Source organism: Leucoraja erinacea, chromosome 16 (assembly GCF_028641065.1).
Source record: "Leucoraja erinacea ecotype New England chromosome 16, Leri_hhj_1, whole genome shotgun sequence".
NCBI lineage: Eukaryota > Metazoa > Chordata > Chondrichthyes > Rajiformes > Rajidae > Leucoraja > Leucoraja erinaceus.
This window is the reverse complement of record NC_073392.1, coordinates 18951391-18974305: the sequence shown is the minus strand read 5'-3', so window position 1 is coordinate 18974305 and position 22915 is coordinate 18951391. Positions and strand designations below refer to the sequence as shown.

The window sequence follows — 22915 nt, the reverse complement described above, 5'->3', positions numbered from 1 at the left end:
TATCTTGAGATTTGCGACTTTGTGAAAAAATATATACAAGGATATCAAAAAGTAACTCCTGACATTGGAAGAAGCAATGAATATTGAAGCTGACTCACAAAAATTAATATCATATTTTTATAATAGTATTCTAAATATGGACCTACCATCGACAGAGGTACTTAGAGAAGAGTGGGAACGGGAACTAATGATAAAAATTACGAAGGTTAAATGGGAAAAATACCTGATATATATTCACAAATGTTCAATTAATGTAAGACATAATCTAATTTAATTTAAAATTGTACATAGATTATATTATTCAAAAACAAGATTGAACAAATTTTATCCAAATATATCCGCCACTTGTGATAAATGTCTAGCCTAAAAGGCAACTATAACACACTCCTTAGTTTCCTGCATAAAACTTTATAGATTTTGGAATTATATTTTTGAAATATTTACAAAATTATTCAAGACAAGAATGGAACCTAATACAGAAATTATTATATTTGGTGTAATGGAAGATGGGAATAAATTGAATAATCTCAAAATCTATTCCTTAACTATGGTTTAATAATAGCAAAAAAATTAATACTTAAATTTTGGAAGGGTACATCAATACCAACGCTTAAAATGTGGATTGCAAGTATGTTGGACACCGCTCATCTTGAGGAAATGCGATTCCTCCTAATGGATAAATCAGACCAATTCATAACGGGTTGGTCTCCATTCGTCGTTTTTTTGGAATCATATGGTGCAACACAATTGTAAAAAAGAACTGTTTCAGGACTGGACGAGGGTTGGTCAAGATTATAAATAATGATCTCCTTTTCTTTTTTATTTTATTTTCTTTTCTCTATTTTCTCTCTCAACTCTCTTCATATACTCGTTTTCTTTCTTCACACACTATATATTTCACATCTTTCTATCCTTTACTATCTAACTTCTTTTTCTTATTCTATTATTTTTTCAATGTAACAAAAAAAAAGAAGTTGTACATGAAATGTATTATGAAAATATATATTAGGCACTTTGGTGCCATATGACTGTACTTCTAATAAAATAAAATATTAAAAAAAATAAAAATAAAGACAATATAGGTAGACAAATATACAAACTCTTTCCAACAAAATGCCAAGAAACTTCAGACCATGGTGAATGGTGAACAACATATATATCAATTGGCTGAAAAAGCATATGCAGGGGACCCACCTCGGAGTAGAGCTGCAGCTCAGAGAGCCGTGACCACTTCACTTCGTGGTCCAAAAGAAAGTGATTGAAGCGGGATGCTTCTGGGTTTTATAGTCCCTCCCTCCCCTGCCGCCAGCGGGGGCAGCAGAGAGAATGGGGAATGATGTAAAAACATTAATATCTCGGTCATATTTCATCGACGGGAAAAATCCTCGGCACACATGCGGCAGCGTGGGGCTCTGAGGGAGGTGGCCAAAAATGACGGCCGTAGGTGGCGGCGTTCTCTCGGAAATCGCAGCACAGATCGGGAAAAGCGGTCAAGAACAGAGTTTTAGTAATATAGATACCTATCTCTCTCATCATGTTTGTTGGGTCCCATTACACCAAACTGTGTATGCACAGCTGAAGGGGTCCGCACTGCGTAGGCGTTCAAAGTTAAGGGCAGAAATTACTTTGTCTTCATGGCTTGGTTTTTGCTCTGACATGCACTGTCAACTGTGGGACCTTATATAGACAGGTGTGTGCCTTTCCAAATCATGTCCAATCAATTTAATTTACCACTGGTTATCTTGAATCAAGTTGTAGAAACATCTTAAGGATAATCAATAGCAATAGGATGCACCTAAGGTCAATTTTGAGTGTCATGGCAAAGGGTTTGAATATTTATGTAAATGTGATATTTCAGTTATTTATTTTTAATAACTGCAAAGAAATTCTGAATGCAAGATAGATAGACAGATAGATAGACAGATGTCAGAGATAAAGCCACGTATTGGGACAAGCTGAAGAGGAATGAGCTGAACAATCTGGCATTTGAACACTGAGATTTCTCTAGTCAGACAGCATGTCACTGCTGTTTATGCTATGAAAAAGTAATAACATTCAAACATTATTTAGTTTAAAATAATAGTTAAATGAGTAAATAACAAAATTATGTGATAAAGAATATTTACATTCATCTTGTTTCATTATCCATTGTATTCATATGATACAATTATAAACGAGCTGTTGACTAAGGAGTATAATTAATCACTGTCAATTGTCTGCAGTAGACTCAGACATAAGGTGAGGAAATGCCCAGTGTGAGAAGTTTGCAAAATCACCTGCCCCTTGTAAACTGCACAACTTGCCACATTCTACATCTCAAATTATTCCTGTATTATTTCCCAAAATAGTATTTTCTTAATAGAAATGTATCGACTCTGTTATTCCCATTAGGTACGTGTCTCACACACTGACGGCTCAGTAACTGCAATTGTGTTTCTGTAGATTGGTTTCGAACAACCCCCATTCAGACCAATCTAACATGTGTTTGCTCATTAAGGGGAGGGATGTCAGTGCTGGCGAACGAAACATGAAACATTTTCCACTCAAGTGTCTGCAAGAGGAACTCTTAGGTCAAATAGAAGGAAAGCTCCCTCTACTCAGCATCAACCTTTGAATAACACTGACTATTACATCAGTTTAATAACTTCCACTTCCTGCAAGAGTGCGATTATGGGTCAGGGTCTGCTTGCACACAAATTAACCATTTTGTGCTGTTCACTCAAGCTGGGAATTCATTGCATTGACAACCCTAACAGACGCACAGTTCTTCAGATTAGTTGAACCCGGGTCCTGGAGGCGAAAGGAACAATTGAATTATGAACTAAACTCTTTTCACATAGACATCACTAAGCCACACAAAACACTGACCTTTTGTAAATTTTAACATGGCATATGCCAGCAAAGCACCTTAGTCAAAGTTACCCCTGTCTTAATAACAGTGAGAATAGTTCACTTTTGTAGACTACAATGCCCTCCAAGGTTTCTGTAATCTGTAAGCAATTGTATTAAAATCTCTCTTCTGTTCATTGTTAAAATGGCTCTGGGTTTCAAGTCGTGACTTTTCACATGCTACCCTCTGAATAGTTTAATTTCTCAACAATGAAAAATCAATCTCTGCAAATGAATTGAAGAAAGCACGATAAATCCAGCATTGCTTGCTGTTCACTCTGAATTATCTTCAGGGTAAATTCCCACATAAATAATTTTATTTGTGTGATATTATATAAAGTATAGATCAGGAGCACACTTTTAATCCCTGTTTCCTGTGCTGGGTTAACTGGCAAGTTCTACATTTGGCCCTGTAATAATTATAACACATAACACAGCCCTTCAGCCATCGAGCCTGGATAAGGTCTTTGCAAGAGAGACCCAACAGTCCCGTTCTCTAGCAACCTTTACACTATTCCTCGACCCTAACCACCCTGGAGCACTGTAATTTTATATTTGCTCTCAAGCATGTGTCCCATTCTATTTTGGAAGCAACATTTCAAGCACCTTTCAGGCAGCAAATCCCAGATGATTGTTGCATTTGTGCCACCTTTGCAAATCAGCTCAAATGCGTGTCCCCTGCTACCCAGTCCCTCTGCCGGTGAACTGTTCTGCTTTATTCATTTTGCACAGCGCTGGTACTACTCAAAATGGCAGTGGATTGATTATATTTAGCAAACCACGACTCCACTACTGATGTGTCAACCACCAGGAAGGTAAAACTAGATGGAGCTCTCATTTTCTCCTGTGTTTATTTATTCATCCAACTGGACTAATGATTTTCCAAGTGAAAGCATGAATAATTTAATTTTCTCGTGGGATGCACAGCACAGAAACGGGCCATCTGGACCAACAGGATCAATGCCAATGTTTGTCCTCCACATTTGCCACCTCCCTCGTAACTTAATTTCATCCTTTCAACATAACCTATTGATCCTTTGTCCCTGGTGTACTTAACTAACTTCCTCTTAAAATACATCAACATTATTTGTCTGATGCACTCATGCGAGTTCCATGTGCTCAACACTCTCAACCTCTCGCATTTATGTCTACGCACCAATGTTATTGATGTGGTGGTTTCTTCAAGGTATCGGGAAGGGATTATGCTGCTTTTTTTCAACCATGCTATAAAATCTCTTCACTGATATGATGAGCTGCAGGATGTGCTTGTTTGTTCTTGTTTCAGATATTTCTTCTGATGGGGTCACTTCAGAAATCTGATTGAATTCTCAGCCAGCTTAATATTGCATTCGTTACAGCTTGGCATCGGTCCCTTGTTGATGACACTGTGCCTACAGTTTCCTTTCCTTTGATAGGATTTTGTTGATCGCAATTTTTTAGATAAACTTCTGAAGGATACAACTGACTCACCAAAGTAGTAAGATAAATCAGAGTGTCTAATGCAAGAAAACAAAAAGAGAACAATGCTTGAAACATTCAACATTCATGGACCCCCAGATCCCTCTGCTCATTAACATTCCCAAGCACCCTACCATTTATTGTCGATGTTCTATTCCTATTTAACTTCCCGAATGCATAACCTCACTTGTCAGGTTTAATTTCCATCTGGCAACCTTCTGCTCGACTTTCCTTCTGAGCTATATTCATCTGCAACTTCAGACAGCTTTCCTTACTGTCCGCAACACGATTTTTTGTGTCATTAACAAATTTACTGATCAGACTTCCTACATTCACGTCCAAATGTTTAAAGTATATCACAAGCAACAAAGGTCCCAGCACTGACAACGGGTCAAAGATTACAATCGGATATGCAACAAACTACGCCACCCTCTGTCTCCTATAATGAAGCAAATTTTGTATCCAATTAGCCAGGTCACCGTGCATCATGTGTACCCTAATCCTCCGGACCAGCCTCCAATGCAGGACCTTACAAAGTCCATAGGGACTACCACCTCGTTTCATCAAACATCTTAGTGTTTTTGTATATAATTTGCCTTGGGTTGTGGCTCCAGTACAGATGGTGTACTACACTTTCATATATGTGACCCTTCAGTTGACTTGTTAATGAAGGGTCTTGAACCGAAACGGACTCTGATGAAAGGTCTTGACCGGAAGCATCACCTATTCCTTTTCTCCAGAGATGTTGCCTGACCTGCTGAGTTACTCCAGCATTTTGTGTCTATCTTCGATGTAAACCAGCTTCTGTACTTCCTTCTTACACATGTTAAACCAAGCCCCTGGCTGCAAACCAAGACAGTGGAGTTCTCTCTGATGTTCTGGACAATAACCGAGCGTCACCAGCATCACTGCAAAATTAGCTGTTTAACTTTTAATAATTACTACTTGTTGAAGATTGTGATATTATGGTGTTTAAGAGGCTTTTAGATGGCCACATGGAAGTACAGGGAGTGGAGGGATATGGACCATGTATAGGCAAATGAGATCAACTTATCTAGGCATCATGTTCGGCACAAACATTGTGGGCCCAAGTTCATGAATGGATACTTTCTATGCAACTTTCAGATTCTTTAACTGAACCACACACTACCCCTAATCCTACCTCTGGAACTAGAGTAATATGGACCACCTCTTGCATTACCATGGGGTTTTCTTTCTAATTGTGTTTCATACAAACGTTTTTTTACAGTTATCTTTTTTACTGTTTTGCCGAATGTGTAATTTGTAATTAATTAGTGCGCAATTTATGTTTAATGTGTAGTCTTAGTGTATGTGCCTGTGAAACTGTTCCAAACAAAGTTTTTATTGTAGCTTTATGTGTGCATGTGTGCATGAATTCAACTTGAGTTGACATTACTACAATGACTACACTTTACAAGTGTGGGCTGCAAACTGGACTGAAGTTTCCCAGATCATAAAACATACTATAAAAATGAAAATTTGTTGACCTTGTTTGTCTCACCATGACGCCAAATAACAAATCTATAAAAGATTAAAGAAGAGATCAAGCTAAGGAGATATCAAGAATTAGGAGTGAAATTGCAAAGCAGGACCTCGCGGTTAATCATCTTGTGATCACTATCTGATTCGCATATATTTGGAAAAGGACCCAATGGATTAGGACGGTTAACCCCCTAACTAAAGGATTAGTGTAATAATCAGGAACACTGGCATCGGTGCTGGGATATGAAGGATCTATACAACTGCCTGTGATCTTAACTGAAAAAAACTATTGTAAAAAATGAAAAAAACAGTTCAACACTTTTTATTGGCATTATTTATTATGTTATCTTTTAAGTACTGATTTTGCCAACCTGTTGTACCACTGCAAGTAAAAATTTCATTGTTCTGTGTCAGTATATATGATAATTAAACACTCTTGTCTCTTGAATCAGTGAATACAATAATGAGCATATCACTAGAAATTGATTTTCACTCATTTCTTGGGCACCAAAACATTAGGTGTTGATGTTAAATAGAACCTCCTCAAGAGTACTTTAATTAATAGACAATAGGTGCAGGAGTAGGTTATTCGGCCATTCGAGCCAGCATCGCCATTCAATGTGATCATGGCTGATCATCCCCAATCAGTACCCTGTTCCTGCCTTCTCCCCATATCCCCTGACTCCGCTATCTTTAAGATCCCTATCTAGATCTCTCTTGAAAATATCCAGAGAACCGGCCTCCACCGCCTTCTGAGGCAGAGAATACCACAGACTCACAACTCTCTGTGAGAAAAAGTGTTTCCTCGTCTCCGTTCTAAATGGCTTACCCCTTATTCTTAAACTGTGGCCCCTGGTCCTGGACTCACCCAACATCAGGAACATGTTTCCTGCCTCTAGCTTGGCCAAAGCCTTAACAATCTTACGTTTCAATAAGATATCCTCTCATCCTTCTAAACTCCAGAGTGTACAAGCCCAGCCGCTCCATTCTCTCAGCATATGACAGTCCCGCCATCCCGGGAATTAACCTTGTAACCTTGTAAACCTACACTGCACTCCCTCAATAGCAAGAATGTCCTTCCTCAAATTAGGGGACCAAAACTGTACACAATACTCCAGGTGTGGTCTCACTAGGGCCCTGTACAACTGCAGAAGGACCTCATTGCTCCTATACTCGACTCTTCTTGTTATAAAGGCCAACATGCCATTTGCTTTCTTCATTTAAAATAGAGGAATTGGCGACAATCATTTGTGGAGAGGATCTGAACATATTAAGAATAATATATGGCTGGACATGACGCATACAGGAAAGAAAAATAATACTTTGTAACAATAAAGTGGATATAAAATCCATGTGGATTATGTTAACTGGTTTCAAAAATGAACCACCCATCCTCACAGATATGTATCGTAAGTGATCAATGTGGAAGGGAATTAGAAGAAATAATACACAATCTGATGTGAATTGCAGGCATAAAATAATAAAGATGGCAGCAATCAGCGGCATCCAAATATATTGTCAGGAAGTATTAATGCAGGAAATGAGTTTTTACAGTTCATTTAGGAATTTACTTTGCACTTAATACATAAGAATTCTAACAAAACAAGAAATATTCTTAAAACTTGTAATAGGTTTAGGAATATTAAACCTATATTAAACCTCGTAATAGGTTTAAGAATATTAAACTTGTATTTAAACTAGAATAAATAAGTGTGGGAGAACATTTTAATAATAGAAACTATAATTTGGTAAACTTCAGAATTAGGATTTAGGTGATACAAATAGGATAAAATTGAAGACTGTAAAAGGAATTGGGAAGGTGAAACTAAAGAAAGGCAACGGGGAGAAAAACATTGTAAATGTGATTGTAAAGAGTTATCAAATCTTTTAAAGGATAATTGATAGAATTCGAGAGAAGTGTTGTCTTTTAAATGCAGAATTATAACAAGAATTATTATGCGGCAAATGAATAAACAGAGGAAAAGATTGAAATAGCAAAGACCATACTATAATATTTGTATTAAAATGATAAAGGGGATCATGAATAACTTTAGAAACAATGAAATGTTTCAGAAAGGGAAATATGAAATTATCAGTGGGTGTGAAAAGATACAATGCATTCTTTAGACAAGTAATAACATGACAATTAAAGATACAGTTGTGCTAACTGATGGGCACATTAAGCCTAAGGTAAAGGTAGAAATATTAAACAACTGTTTCTCCTCAGTTATTATTAAAGAAGGTAACTAAACAAATACTTCAGCAGTGGATGAACAAGAGTATTATTGGAGTTGGGACAGAAAAAGATAAAATTATAGATAAACTGGCAAAACTAAATGAGAATTAGTTGACAGCTTTCTGGATTGCATGCAATCAGCTTGTGGAAGGAAGCAAGAGAGATTTCACCAGAGACACTAAAATCATTCCAGCACAGAAGGAGGCCATTCAATTCATCTGGTGTATTTTATATAACGTATAAGTATGCTTTCTGATAAAAAAGCTAATGTTGTTCCTGTATACAAAATTCTATTTGTTCTCATGAATCCTTTAGGAACTATATTATCTTCCTCTGTTTTATCTGCTTCCATTTGAGCCTACATCACACTAGATTGATTAGTGCATCACAAAAGTGGTCCAATATGATTAATCTATCAGGCCCCCATTGGGAAACACAGTTGATTGATAGCTACAAATGACCCCACGCTGCCCCATATTACTTGGTCTCTTTCAGAGGGGTGAACTTATAGGGAATAGCAAAACATAACCATACAAGGCCTTACTTCAGAACATCTGGTTGAGACACTTGGAACTGACCCACCTCATAATTAAGACAATCCTAACTTGACAGAACAAAGTTAAATCATGCTAACTATCCCAGAGAACATTAGACTTTTAAGGATCATGAAAAGGCCAGTTAGATCCGATGGGATATCTGATGTTGTTGGTTTAGACTCAACTCGGTGCAGCTGGAGAGCTCTTACCTTCTAAATCATGGATTAGACCTCAAAGCCCGGAGTTTGAAAAGACTGCTATCTAATCCACAATTTAAAAGCAAACGTACAAATCTTTCTTTATATTCTGTTATGTCTTGCATGATCTCAGGACATTATGATGCCCATGTTTGCTCAAGAATTATATTTAAAACGTGGCTGCTGTTATAATTTATTAGAACACACAGTTAATTTGAGCACAGCTCATGTAATGAAACGGAATGACCTGTTTTCAATAACGTTGTGATTGAGAAAGAGGTATATGCCAGGGGAATGCCCTGCATGCTTTTCTTCAAAATAAAGCCATTAATTTTTTTCTATCCACATGAGAGCAACAGGGATAAAAATAATAAGAAATATCCTTTAACATCCCTTAATTCCACCAAAGTACCAAGCAGTTTTCTCTGCAAAGGTAGACAGAAATGCTGGAGAAACTCAACGGGTGCGGCAGCATCTATGGAGCGAAGGAAATAGGCAACGTTTCGGGCCAAAACCCTTGTTCAGACTGAAGATGAAGAAGGGTTTCTGCCCGAAACGTTGCCTATTTAATCGGGACAAAATTACAAATGCGAACATGAAATCCCCTCCTGAAGTCCCCCCCGAAAATGTGGAGCTAGGTCGGGTGAGGCGGCCGATCGCTGTGTCTCCGGGACTTCCACGCTGATCAGTAGATCAAATTTGCCCCCTGCAGCCTGTGCTCTGGAACTTCGGCCTTGCCGGAGCCGGTAGATCCGTTCCTGTAGCTGACTTCTGAGGCCAACTTTACAGGCCAGTATCTCAGCCCCTTGGCAGCTTAGGGGAACTGTTCTAGTTCCATTGAACTCCTTTTCGAGGCTGTGACCTCTGCTGGTCCGGTAAAAGCGATAATCCAGAAAGGCTCTGGAACCAAGGGTGCCGGAAAATCGGTGGTGGAATCTGTGGGAAGAAATTGGAAAACTATCGAAGGAAAGTATTGATTTCCAGAGATATGAGGAAAGAAAATGAGAGGGACTAATTAAATCATTTGTTCAAGCATGCAGGATAAGCGCAGCAACCAAACCCTGCCCCACCATACATGCTGTAAGGTTACAAATCAATCCTTTCTACCTACTTTGTCTTCAAATCCCTCAAGCCCATCTCCCTATAGAAAAATATACAAATGCATCCTGTTTGCTTTAATTATATTTCATGATCGTTCATCTACAAATCAGTGACTTGAGGGAATGAAGTCTATGTGTGATCAAAGGTCTGTAAAATCTTTGTTTGAAGCCCTTAGCCCTCTGGTGCAGTTTAATGTGATTTGCTTTTGTACTGGATCAATATCCGTTGCTTCACATGAATAAATGTAAGCATTTATCACCCATTTAATCTCATAGGATGCTCAGAAACTGACTGAATTTGCTATCTATTTGAAATACATAAACTTGTCACCTCTTTTGCTATAATTTATGCTGAAATGGCTATTTATCCATTTCATACTCACTCCAAATGGCTGTGTTGCCTGCACCCAATATTACAAGGTCATCTTACTGCTTTAGCTTCATGCCTAGACTAAGATTACTGTTGCATTTAAGACAAGATTTAAGAGATGCTTAATTAAAGGGGTGACTATGTGGACAAAGGACATCCCATCTAACCCAGTTTGAACTGCAGAGTAACCCTTTATTTGTTCTCCTCGTAATATTTCCTCTTTCATGGTGTTTATCTGACTCAATATTTCAAGAGTCAAAAGAGTGAAGAGTGTACCAAAAACAGAACCAATGTGATTCCTACTTGCAGCAGCATAACAGGGCTGGACAGGCTGAGTGAGTGGGCAGATGCGTGGCAGATGCAGTATAATATAGATAAATGTGAGGTTATCCACTTTAGCGGCAAAAACAAGGGGGCAGATTATTATCTCAATGGGGTTTGGTTAGGTAAGGGGGAGGTGCAACGAGTCCTGGGCGTCCTTGTACACCAGTCACTGAAAGTTGGGTTACAGGTACAGCAGGCAGTGAAGAAAGCTAATGGAATGTTGGCCTTCATAACCAGAGGATTTCAGTATAGGAGTAAAGAGGTTCTTCTGCAGTTATATAGGGCTCTGGTGAGACCACGTCTAGAGTATTGTGTACAGTTTTGGTCTCCTAATTTGAGCAAGGGCATCCTTGTAATTGGGGCAGTGCAGCGTAGGTTCACGAGATTGATCCCTGGGATGGCGGGACTGTCATATGAGGAAAGATTGAAAAGACTAGGCTTGTATTCACTGGAGTTTAGAAGGATGAGGGGATATCTTATAGAAACATATAAAATTATAAAAGGACCGAACAAGTTAGATGCAGGAAAAAATGTTCCCAATGTTGGGCGAGTCCAGAACCAGGGGCCACAGTCTTAGAATAAAGGGGAGGTCATTTACGACTGAGGTGAGAAAAAACGTTTTCACCCAGAGAGTTGTGAATTTATGGAATTCCCTGCCACTGAGGGCAGTGGAGGCCAAGTCACTGGATGGATTTAAGAGGGAGTTAGATAGAGCTTTAGGGGCTATGGGGAGAAGGCAGGCACGGGTTATTGATAGGGGACGATCAGCCATGATCACAATGAATGGCGGTGCTGGCTCGAAGGGCCAAATGGCCTCCTCCTGCACCTATTTTCTATGTTTCTATGTTTCTATGTTAATGAGTAGAGCAGTAAGCACCACCTTGCCTCTATCAGGTATCATTTGTTTAGTTGTTTTTTTAGGGGAGCACAGGTCTTGGGGCTCCAGTGTGTCTCAAACTTCACTTGGTTGCATAGATCCAAACCATTTCTGAAAGGTTGGATGGTAAATTACAGAAATTTTACTGTATTAATCTTTCAGTATCTTACGCAAGTTTTCTTTTTTTTTCACCTTATCACACCCTGTAGGCATTTCATCACTGATCAATCTCTAACTCAGTCTGAAAAAGGGTCTCAACGTCACCTATTCCTTCGCTCCACAGATGCTGCCTCACCCGCTGAGTTTCTCCAGCATTTTTGTCCACCTTCGGTTTTTCCATCACCTGCAGTTCTTTCTTAAAGATCTCTGAATCCGGTGGGCCCACCCTTACTCTTTGTGCGAAAATATTTACCCTAAACCCATTGAATCTTGCAATAACTCCCACTGCTCTGAGGCCATTTTGGCTTTATGGAGGGTTTTTTCCAATCTACACATGCTGAATTATTTCTCAATTGAGAAAAGTTGACCTTAATCGAATTTTCCCCTATTTTATCTGGCACGCTGCACGTTTTCATTGTTGAGGCAGGATGACAACAAATGTATTGTTCATGGTGACTATGCCTCGGTACCACTGAGCCTGGCCTGTTTCCTGGAGTCAGCACATGCAGTCTCCACACTCATCCAGAACAGATGTGCATGGTCAATCTAATTAACCCTTCCCACCCCCCGGCTGGGGCAGCATTGTCCAGCTAGTGACCACACCGTTGGGCCCAGGTATTTTTCTTACATTTGGAGGCATATTAAGAACTGTAACATTGAAGTCAATAACTAAACATATTCTAAAACATAAGGAATTAATTAAAACACAACATTTTCTAAAAAAACATTAAAATGTAGTAACAATCAATGGTGAGAGGAATTAATGATATCAATGTACAGGAAGGTAGAGGAATGGGTGCAGGAAACAGATCTTAAATAGCTGAAATACTTCAATTTATGAAGAACTACATACAGTTAGGCAGCTAAGAGTTTGGAACTGAAGATGTAATTGAATTGGGAGAGGACGTTTGTCCAGGGCTGGACACCGAATAAAGTAGAAATAGGAGTAGGAAGATGGATGTGACCCCGGGCCGGCCTTAAGCTGATTGGACTGATTGCTCCCAATTGGGGCCCCGCGCCTAAGGGGGGCCGCACTAGAGTAATCCAAACCTCTGCTAGGATCTTTGGAATAATCTACTCTCGGCTCGGCTAGATCTATCCCGGTGGAGGGGGGAGAGAGGGGTGGAGAGAGAGTAGAGGGGTGGAGGGGGAAGAAAGGGGCAGACGGGGAGGGAGGTGTGAGAGGGAATGGAGAAGGGGGAGAGGGAGAGGTCCCTCACTGTCCCAGGGCATCGCTCCCGCCCCTCCAGTCGCCATGCTTCACGCACACAGCCCTGGCTCCACCCCTCTCCCTTCCCGGGGAAACGTTGTGAACAATACAGGGAGGGCCGGGCTGGGGATTGGAGCAACGTTTACAAACCTTGGCCTCAGTTCACACGCGTTCGCCCGGACCCCGGCAACCGCTCCCGCTACCGGCCCTCTCACTCCCTTCTCTCCTTCTCTTCCCTCCCTCCCTTCCATTCTTCCCTCCCTTCCTTCTCTCCTTCCCTCCCTCCCTTCTTTCTCTCCTTCTCTCTCTTTTCCCTTCTCTCCTGTCCCTCCCTTCTTTCTCTCCTTCCCTCCCTTCATTCTTTCTCTACTTCCCTCACTCCCTTTTCTCCTTCATCCCTTCTCTCCCTCCCTTCTCTCTTTACACACACACACACACGCACACACGCACACACACACACACACACACACACACACACACACACACACACACACACACACACACACACACACACACACACACACACACACACACACACACACACACACACACACACACACACACACACACACACACACACACACACGATGGGGTAGAAGCCCAAATTTTGTTATGCCTGGACTGGTTTTTCGCCAATAGTTATTGGTTTGCCAGGATCTAGTTAACTAAATCACTTTTTTTTTCTCAGTCACTAAAACAAGTGGTATTGTAACTATGTACTTTTCAGAGGTGATCTACACATTTTGTTTCTTGTAGGCTTTTTTTTTGCAATTTTATATTAAAATGTAGCTTAGCTCTGTTTGGTCCATTAACTTGCAGGCACTTTTTAAGCGCACATTTTGATTACTTTCCATTCTACCATAGAGATATGAAGTCTATAATAAACTTTATTTGTATTTCTATGATTCTACAGACCTTGGCTGGGAACCTGGGGCTCACCAAAATTGTTCCCAATTGGGCCCTGCAACTCCTAAAACCGGCCCTAATGTAACCAACAGTGCGACTTCTGGTCTGGCTTTGATATGTTGAAAATACCATACTTTACTGCAAGACTGATGGACAGTCTAATATTTATTAGAGAAAGGAATATTTTTATTACAATATCTGTATATAAAGTGGTTATACAGCCTATTAGATAAAATGTGGTCACTATTGTAGGACTCATGAATTGTGAAGCTAGAGGAAGGAATATAGGTGGAAGGGGACGGCGGGAGAGGGGAGAGAAGCAATGGGTGTGCAACCAGTTAGAAAACAGGGGAGTAAGGGAACAAGGTTGTTTGTAGCTAAAACCAATGGGTGTTTTTTTATTGTTCTATATTGTTTTTATTATTTTCTTTCGTTTTTTTCCCCCTCTATTGTTGGCCAGCTGTATCTTCGCCAAGACATTTCTTTAAAAATTGAATCTTATGTTTTTTAATTGTATGGAAATTATGGTACATACATGTAATTACAGTCATCCATTGTAATGTGCTCATTGTACTGATCACACATTCCCTCCGGCCACAGTTTTGCTCATTAAATGTAGTTGGGGGGGGGGGGGGGGGGGGGGGGGTACCAAATTTCTTCAGCTATTGACTGCCTTTTGTTTTGAAGATAATGATGAGTGAGCCACTAACATTGTCAGATGAAGGAAATAAAGGAAGCCAAGGGGTGGAGAGCTAAATGAGAGTGAAAAAACATGTTTGGAATTGAACTAAGGTGCAAAGAAAAAGATTCTCTGATCAGTTAAATAATATGCTTGGCTCAAATCCCAAAGAGGCCACATTCTGAAATAATTATGATACATATCCGTTGCCCTTTCAATTCCTCCTCCACCCATTTGTGTTTAGTTTTCCCTTTGTATCCTGTGAGCTACACATGATATCACAATCTGAAAAAAATCCAATCTGGTTACAACGCTCCAAACATCCCTTGCCATCAAATTGAAAGTGCTTCTTATGAAACCACAGACTATCTGTCCAAAGTAAAACCCAAGGCTCAAGGAACTGCAGATGCTGGAATCTTGAGCAAAATACAAAGTGCTGGAGTAACTCAGCAGGTCAGGCAGCATCTGTGGAGGACATGGATAGGCAACGTTTCCAGTCGGGTCTTTCTTCAGACCCAGTTTCATAGTAAAACCGGCTTTCCTTCAATCTTCAGCAATTAAACATTGCAGTTCAGTCAAGAACTCGTCACCTCTGCTTGAATTCAGTTGTGTGGTTTGCTCACACAATTGCTCATGCTACCTGCTTTTCAATATATTCCTTGTGACCTGTTTCGATTTGGTGCAATAGCATGAACCAGTGTTAAAGAATGAAATGCAAAGAAAAAAAGCTGGAAGTGCTCAGCAGACCACACAGCATCAGTGGAAAGGGAAAGAGAGTTAACATTTCAGGTCTGCCCTCAGTCAGATGAAATGTTAACTTTGTTTTTCTTTCCACAGATGCTGCCTGGTCTGCTGAGTGTTTCCTGTTTTTTTTCTGTTTAGTTCAGATTCCAGAATCTTTTTCTGTTTGTTTCCTGAATCTGCAGTATTATTGATTTTCACAAAAGAACAAATCTCTCTTGTTAATTCGAATTTAAGCCATATTACAAGAAGAGTTCCCCTTCAACCAGTTCAAAGCTGGACTGAGGTAACACTGAGTGAGAGAACATTGCGTTTGACTGTTAAACTGCGTTATCCCAGGGTAGGCAAAACATTCAGAGCATCAAGGAGAAAATTAAACTTTTCATTGTGTTGGCCTCCAGGATATCCAAAGGTGCTTTATAGTTAATCAAATACTTCAGAAACACGGCCATTATTGAGGATAATCAGCAGCTTCTATGCACACTAAGTTTCAACATCTACAATGTAACAGTGGCCAAGTAATCCATTTCTAAGTATTATTGATGAAAAGGCAACATTGGCCAGGAGACTGGGGGATCTCCTTAGTCTTCTTTACAGTGAGGTGAATTAGATTTTCAACCATCAGTTATGCTTCTGTAGTGTTTCACTTGTGCTAGCTTAATCTGGGGAACTCTGAAGTATTAGCATGAATTGTGATCACTCTCCTTGCAATTCACAACTGCCTGATGGATCTACTTGTATCTAGTTTTGTTTAGTTTAGTTTAGAGATACAGTGTGGAAACAGGCCCTTCGGCCCATCGAACAGTGAATCCCATCCACTAACACTATCCTGCATGGTGGGGACAATTTACCATTGTAATAAAACCAATTAACCTACAAGCCTGTATGTCTTTGTAATGTCGGAGGAAATTGGAGCACCTGGAGAAAACCCATGCTGGTCACGGGGAGAACGTATAAACTCTGTACAGACAACACCCGTGTTCAGGATCAAACCTGGGTCTCTGGTGCTGTAAGGCCAGTAGCTCTACCACTATGCCATCATGCCGCACTAGGTGCTTGTGTCCTGATTTTGAATAACCTCCTTCAAAATAAAAATGATTAAGGAAATGGCTTGAAGATATGGACTGTTGTTTCCAACCTCTCAGAAATAACTCGATGAACAATATTGTAAATACCATTGATACACAAAAAAGCTGGAGAAACTCAGCGGGTGCAGCAGCATCTATGGAGCGAAGGAAATAGGCAACGTTTCGGGCCGAAACCCTTCTTCATTTGTCCATCTACTGATCAATCTTGTTTGGAGCCATTTTGGGAGCCTACTCTTATTCCAAAAGGAAGAGAGCAGCTAAGGTAAACATTGATCCTTTACAGGGATTACTGGGAGAAGACAGGAGAATGGGGTTAGGAGGGAGAGATAGATCAGCCATGATTGAATGGGGAAACAAGCATCTTCACCATAGAAAATGTACAGGACCACATCATGGGGGTAAAAGTTGATCAATTCTCTGGACCTGCACCTTGAAATAATTTGCTACAGGGATGATGCATGCCATGTTTTTGTGATCTTCAATACTTCCTGGATCCTGGCAAAGTTCCAGCCAACCATCCAGGAACTATCCCGGTAAAATATCACAATTAGAACCTTCCTGTTTCAAGAAAATTAGAAAAGATAGACAGCGGGAAGCTCCAGGCCTAACGTCTGTCATTGCATAATTGTTGGAAACTATTATTGAGGAAGTAATAACAAGACATTTGGAAGATTACAGTACAATCAAGAAGGGTCAACGGATAAGGTGCCATGATTGTAAAATATCTTGAAGCAATCTCTAAACCAATTTACACCTAGGGGATGTTTCACCCACATTATATGATTAGCTGCAGCTGGTATATTATAGAATGGCTAAGGGGCGAATTTCCATGTTTCATTGTGAACTGGTGTCAATAGGGAAGTTGCACGATGCAGGGCTGTTGTATCATATTGCTTGAAGATAAAACAATACCTTTCTTTTGTTATCGAGTACTATAAATGCTTAAAGAATCTCCAAATCAGCTGTGCTATCATTATTTGTTCCAAAGGAGCAGGTCACAGATTACATTAATCACAAAGCTATTATTATAGATGTTCAAACATGCAATGACAGATGAAAGATTTTCATTGAAAATACGTTTTCGATGGCAAAACCTGATTTGCTTAATTCTTAGGAAATTGTGCAACACTATCTTTGTTTTTAAGTCTTAAAGCAAAATTGTGTATACTAAAAATTCACGTTCACGATTTACAACAAGAGGATTGGCCCAAATAAATCGGGTGAAACTAACATTCCCCAATGAAACACATCAATTTTGTTGCTTTAAATAAATAATTAAATCAAGCGGAAAGAAGAATTTGCCAAACATTATCCCTATCTCCGCTGAAATGTCAATAAGGGATGTAGGATGAAAAGATGGTTTCAAAGTATCCATTATTCAATACTTAGTTCACAGTACAGGATACCCACATCTTCTAGATTACTTCTTTGTAATATTTGGTCAAATAAATGAATTAAAAATGAGCATGATGGACTGGAGGAGGAGAAGTGCCCTGAATTCTTGTTTTGCGATCCAACTCTCTTGAAGTACTGAGTGTACGAGGCCAAGAAATGCTCTATCTATAAAATGCATGTTATTACCCTGCATAAAATTTAGTTTAGGATAGCATTTTCCATATTGCCCAGGTCAGGATAACGTTCTCTATCCAACCCAGGATCGTGGAGTAAGATAATGGTGCTCCCTCAGCCTGCCCCAATGTGCTCTTGTTCCACCATCTTCATTGGTAGATGTTATATCAGATATAAGAAGCAATTAGGAGTGTGAATTGCATGTCAAATTATGTGATAAAAGGATTTGATTACAGGTGTAAAGAAGTCTTATATAAATATTATACGCTATTATATATTCTTCATAGGCAGTCCTTCCTTGTCGAGGACGACTTGCTTCCATTCTCTTTATGTGGGTTCTGAGGTGGCTGAAGAGGACAATGTGGGAACCACAGTCTCTTCCATAGGTGGATCAGAAGGCACCAGGGAGTTGCATGGTAGGGTAGTTGAGGATTTGGTCCACTCTATTTGCTGCTTATATAGGGCCTCTATGCTCCCAATGCATGGATTTAAGCTTCTCAATACCATCCCAAATATTCCTTCTCCACATCACGCAGTCAAAGACAAGAGGTTCCCAGGAGTTGGTGGGGATGTTGCATTTCGTCAAGGATTTCCTTGATCCTTTTCCTCTGTCCACTTGATAATCTCTTGCCACGATAGCCAGCCAGTTAGGGTGACAGAGTGGCAAAGCAGTTGAGTTGCTGCCTTACAGAGACAAAGGCCCGGGTTCGATCTTGACTATGGGTGCTGTTTGTACGGAGTTTGTACGTTCTCCCTGTGACCATGTGGGTTTTCTCTAGGTTCTGCAGTTTCCTCCCACATTCCAAAGACATGCAGGTTTGTAGGTTAGTCGGCTTCTGTAAATTGTTCCTAGTGTCTAGGATCTTCTTATCAAGTCCACATCACACGATTAGAAATTGTTCAGCTAGAGATGAGCACACATCTCGGCATCTGCGTACAATGGCGCCTTGCGCTTCTTATGCTTCTTGTGCGTAGTGGTGGAAAGATTGGTGGAAACAGGGCTGCGACGTGAACGCACTTTCCTTGACCCTAGTGTCTAGGATAAGAACTAATGTAAGTGTGATCATGGTCGGCGCGGACTCGATGGGCCAAAGAGCCTGTTTCCACGCTGTCTTTTTAAACTAAACTACATTAAAAGCTTGGCACAGTACGTCTGTTTTCAAAATCTCATCTCAGGCAGGTTAACATCATCTGCCCGATGTAGTCAACTGATTTTACTTATGGCCATTATGCATGGCACACTCACCAACCTTGAGCAGATAGGATGTGCTTAACTAATGTTTTTGAAAATGTGTTCTCTGGGTGCATTTTATATCATATTTTCTATTACTGATCTTGTTTCTTAGAGCTGATGGTAAATAAGAGGATCATCCCCCTTAGCTTCAGTGCCTCAAACTTGCATTCCATTATCCTGGATGAGGACAACCGCAAATTGTACGCAGCTGCCAAAGACTACCTCCTGACCTGCAATCTGGACAACATCTCAAACAGGGTGAAAAAGGTAAACTTTAATCCTTCTATAATGTGGCTTGGCCTGGTCTTAAAACAACAGATTGGGACATAGATGATGAAATATGGGCTGCATCAAAACACAGGAAAACAAAAAATAGGCTCAACGAGTAGGTAGACAAGTAGCTAACAGAATTCAATCTGGTAATATTCGAAGTGCCATCCTTGGTAAGGGAGAAAACTAATGGGGCAAGGGAACAAAGAGATAGATAAACCATTATAAGCAGAATCATTAAAGTAATATCAAGAGCAAATAAAGCAAATGGGCAAAGTACTCGAGGATTCTAGCATTCCTTAACTGAAGGATAAGTTCATTGCTGAAGTGTTACCACTGGGAGACATGTGTGACTGGAATGTGTCTGAAGATTCAGGTCTTCCATTGAGGTAGCTCTGAGATTGGTAAAACAGAAGCACTGAATGTACAGTTTCACATTCTAGCTTATTATTAGGAGAGGCCGGGAGGATTTCTTTGTTGAACCAATTAACATTTAACTAGTAAAATGCACCTTTCCCAGAATTGCTTTGCAGTGGAAATGATTGTAATTTCTTCAATAAAGGGGGATGTTTAATGAAAACTGTCACCTCGTATGTCACCTGATAAACTTACAAGAGTGGGGTGAGCCGAACATATACAGATGTATTGCATGTAGATCTAGCTAATCACTGAGTAGGAAACAGAGCTAATCACAGTCTTTGACACATGGGTTAAGAACACATAATTTGGATGGCTAGTGCTGCTGTTTGGTTTTGATGGTGAATTATATCGAGCCTGTGGACACTACAGAAAATTCTGTTATGTTCTTTGAAGTTATCTTTTTCAAATAAAATTGATGTGTAAGACTGGACAAAGGATTCCTTAAGACAGATGGAAGTCTTGGAGAATTTCAGATATTGCATATTCCTGTTTCTGTGACAAACATTGCATTCCTCTGTGTGCTATTTTCAGCTTTGCGTGCTATTAATCCTTTTATTTCAATCAGCTTAATATCTAACCAGAAAAGGCCCATAGAGGACTGTCATAGCAGTCTGCCAAGTGCTCATAATTGAGTTTGATTTACTGATTAGCATGTGTTATGTTCAGTAGCAAAGGAACAGTCATCAGTTGCTTATCACAGCTTAAGGCTCATAGCACGAATGCTTCCCAAAACAACGCCGAGGGAGGATGAGGAATGGGTCAGATGCATTTGGTTCTTGGATAAGGGATCATAGGCAACAGAAGGATCAAAAGAAAAAGAGTACGGAATTAAATAATCAACTTTTAGCACAGACGTTGGAGAAAATAGGGGAGGGTACAAATGGGTATGTTGGATGGGAATGTGGCATTACATATTAACAACCATGGAATATTAAAATTGTTCCCACAAGCTGATCTTTCTCTATTAACACTCTGTGGTCAGAGGGTGCATTAACATTCTGGAATAGGCACAAAATGCTGGAGGAACTCAGCAAGATATGCAGCATCTCTGGAGAGAAGGAATGGGTGATGTTTCGGGTCGGCACCATTCTTCAGACTGATGTCATGGTAGAGGGAGATAGGTAGAAAAGGAAGTGTAAGATGTGAAAACAGGACACTGGGAATGAAGATCAAGGATAATGTAGAATAGATCATTGTTAGCTGGGAGAAGGTAACAACAAACAGAGATAAAATGTAGTCGGAGACAGTAAGACTGGTTGGAGAACTGGGAAGGGGGAGGAATGGAGAGAGAGAGGGAAAGCAAAGGTTACTTGAAGTGAGCATTAACATTCGGGACATTGGTTTCAAGAGTCTTATCAAATTAATTCCATTGCAGATGCATTCTATGTGGGTTTTATGAGACAAATGTATGCCAGAACGAACAATCCATGCTTATAAACCCTTTTGGTTGGATCACGTTTGTCATACCTGGGGAATAATTTGTGGGAAATCAAGCTGTGGTCTAATGGAGGGTGGTTGAGATTGTGAAAGATGGTGGTTTGGAATAATGTCCCTATAATGAATCTCAACTGATTTTTCTGTACAATTAATTAATGGAAGGCACATATTTGCAATGTGTAGTTTCTGCCTTCAGAACCTGGTGGCATTTCTGAATGTAATTTTCACCAAAAAGTGAGCATTTACTTTCCAACTGCTGGTATATATGTGATTGCTTGGTTGTGCATGATTATATTTTGCCTGTCACTTGAATGTTTATGTATAGTCAATCAGCCTTCAGTAGTTGTCCTGTATCAATGAATTGGAAGTTTATGTCATGTGGTTATTTCTTTCCAATATGCTGTCAATACACAATGGCATTTGAAGTGCAACTATAAAGCCAACCTGCTCCTCTATTGCTCCACTTGTCATATCTGAACATCATCATTTGGTGCTGCATTACCTCAAAAATAATTAGCACGTGTAGTTAGTAGTTGGTAGCATTGCTTGAATTTAGCACTAAGATAACTATTTATCTTTTTGTCAAAGAAGGAATTAACCTGACCATGTAAGCTCTCTTTTTGACAGTTTTGGAGCCTTTAGAGTAATGTGTGATTCTGACACAGACAACATACATGTTCAGCAGAACGTGAAGCTGCAGGAAACAACGCCATTGGGTCAAACAGAGTTCAGTTTCCATGGTGAGAAGGAATGAAATTGCCCAGCCAATTCCTCCGAGGCTCTTTTGTCTTCCCAACTCATCTCATAACCAAAGAACATAGTGAACTGGTACAACATACAGATAACAGACGACATTTGGGCCAGCACGTATGCACGGACAGATAGTGTTGTTTGAAGTGCGACTCCTGGGACTGTGTCTGAATGTACATCCTAGGCTGTCAGTACTTGAATTCTGGAGCCCATTAGATGTAATTTCAGTCAATTATAGACCCATTGACTTCCCCTGGGACAGCTCATTTTCAATTCGGTTGATTCCAATATTACAGCTTTGTATCAGAGGAAGAGGTCAGCGATTTATTTTAGTAAGTTAGAGTCATAGAGTGACACAGTGTGGAAACAGACCCTTCAGCCCAACTCACCCACACCGGCCTACAATGTCCCAGCTACACTCGTCCCACTTGCCTGCGTTTGGTCCATATCCCTCCAAACCTGTCCCATCCATGTACCTGTCTAACTGTTTCTTAAACAATGGGATAGCCCCAGCCTCACCTACCTCCTCTGGCAGCTAGTTCCATACACCCACCACCCTTTGTGTGAAAATGTTACCCTCGGATTCCTATTAATTATTTTCCCCTTCACCTTGAACCTATGTCCTCTGGCCCTCGATTCCCCTACTCTGGGCAAAATACTCTGTGCATCTACCCGATCTATTCCTCTCATGATTTTGCACACCTCGGTAAGATCTCCCCTCATCCTCCTGCGCTCCATGGAATAGAGACCCAGCCTACTCCCTATAGCTCACACCCTCTAGTTCTGGCAACATCCTTGTAAATCTTTTCTGAACCCTTTCGAGCTTGACAAAATCTTTCTTATAACATGGTGCCCAGAACTGAACACAATATTCTAAATACAGTCTCACCAACGTCTTATACAACTGCAACATGACCTCCCAACTTCTATACTCAATACTCTGATTGATGAAGGCCAAAGTG

General features: G+C 40.1%; 1 protein-coding gene across 1 annotated transcript in view; it reads left to right on the top strand.

Moving 5' to 3' along the window:
- The window catches only part of sema3h (sema domain, immunoglobulin domain (Ig), short basic domain, secreted, (semaphorin) 3H), a 128132-nt gene that overhangs the window by 32833 nt on the left and 72384 nt on the right, over positions 1-22915 (top strand). Inside the window, exon 2 of the mRNA XM_055647751.1 lies at positions 19189-19343. Within this exon, the coding sequence (XP_055503726.1) occupies positions 19189-19343 (155 nt within the window). The remainder of the gene's footprint in view (positions 1-19188; positions 19344-22915) is intronic.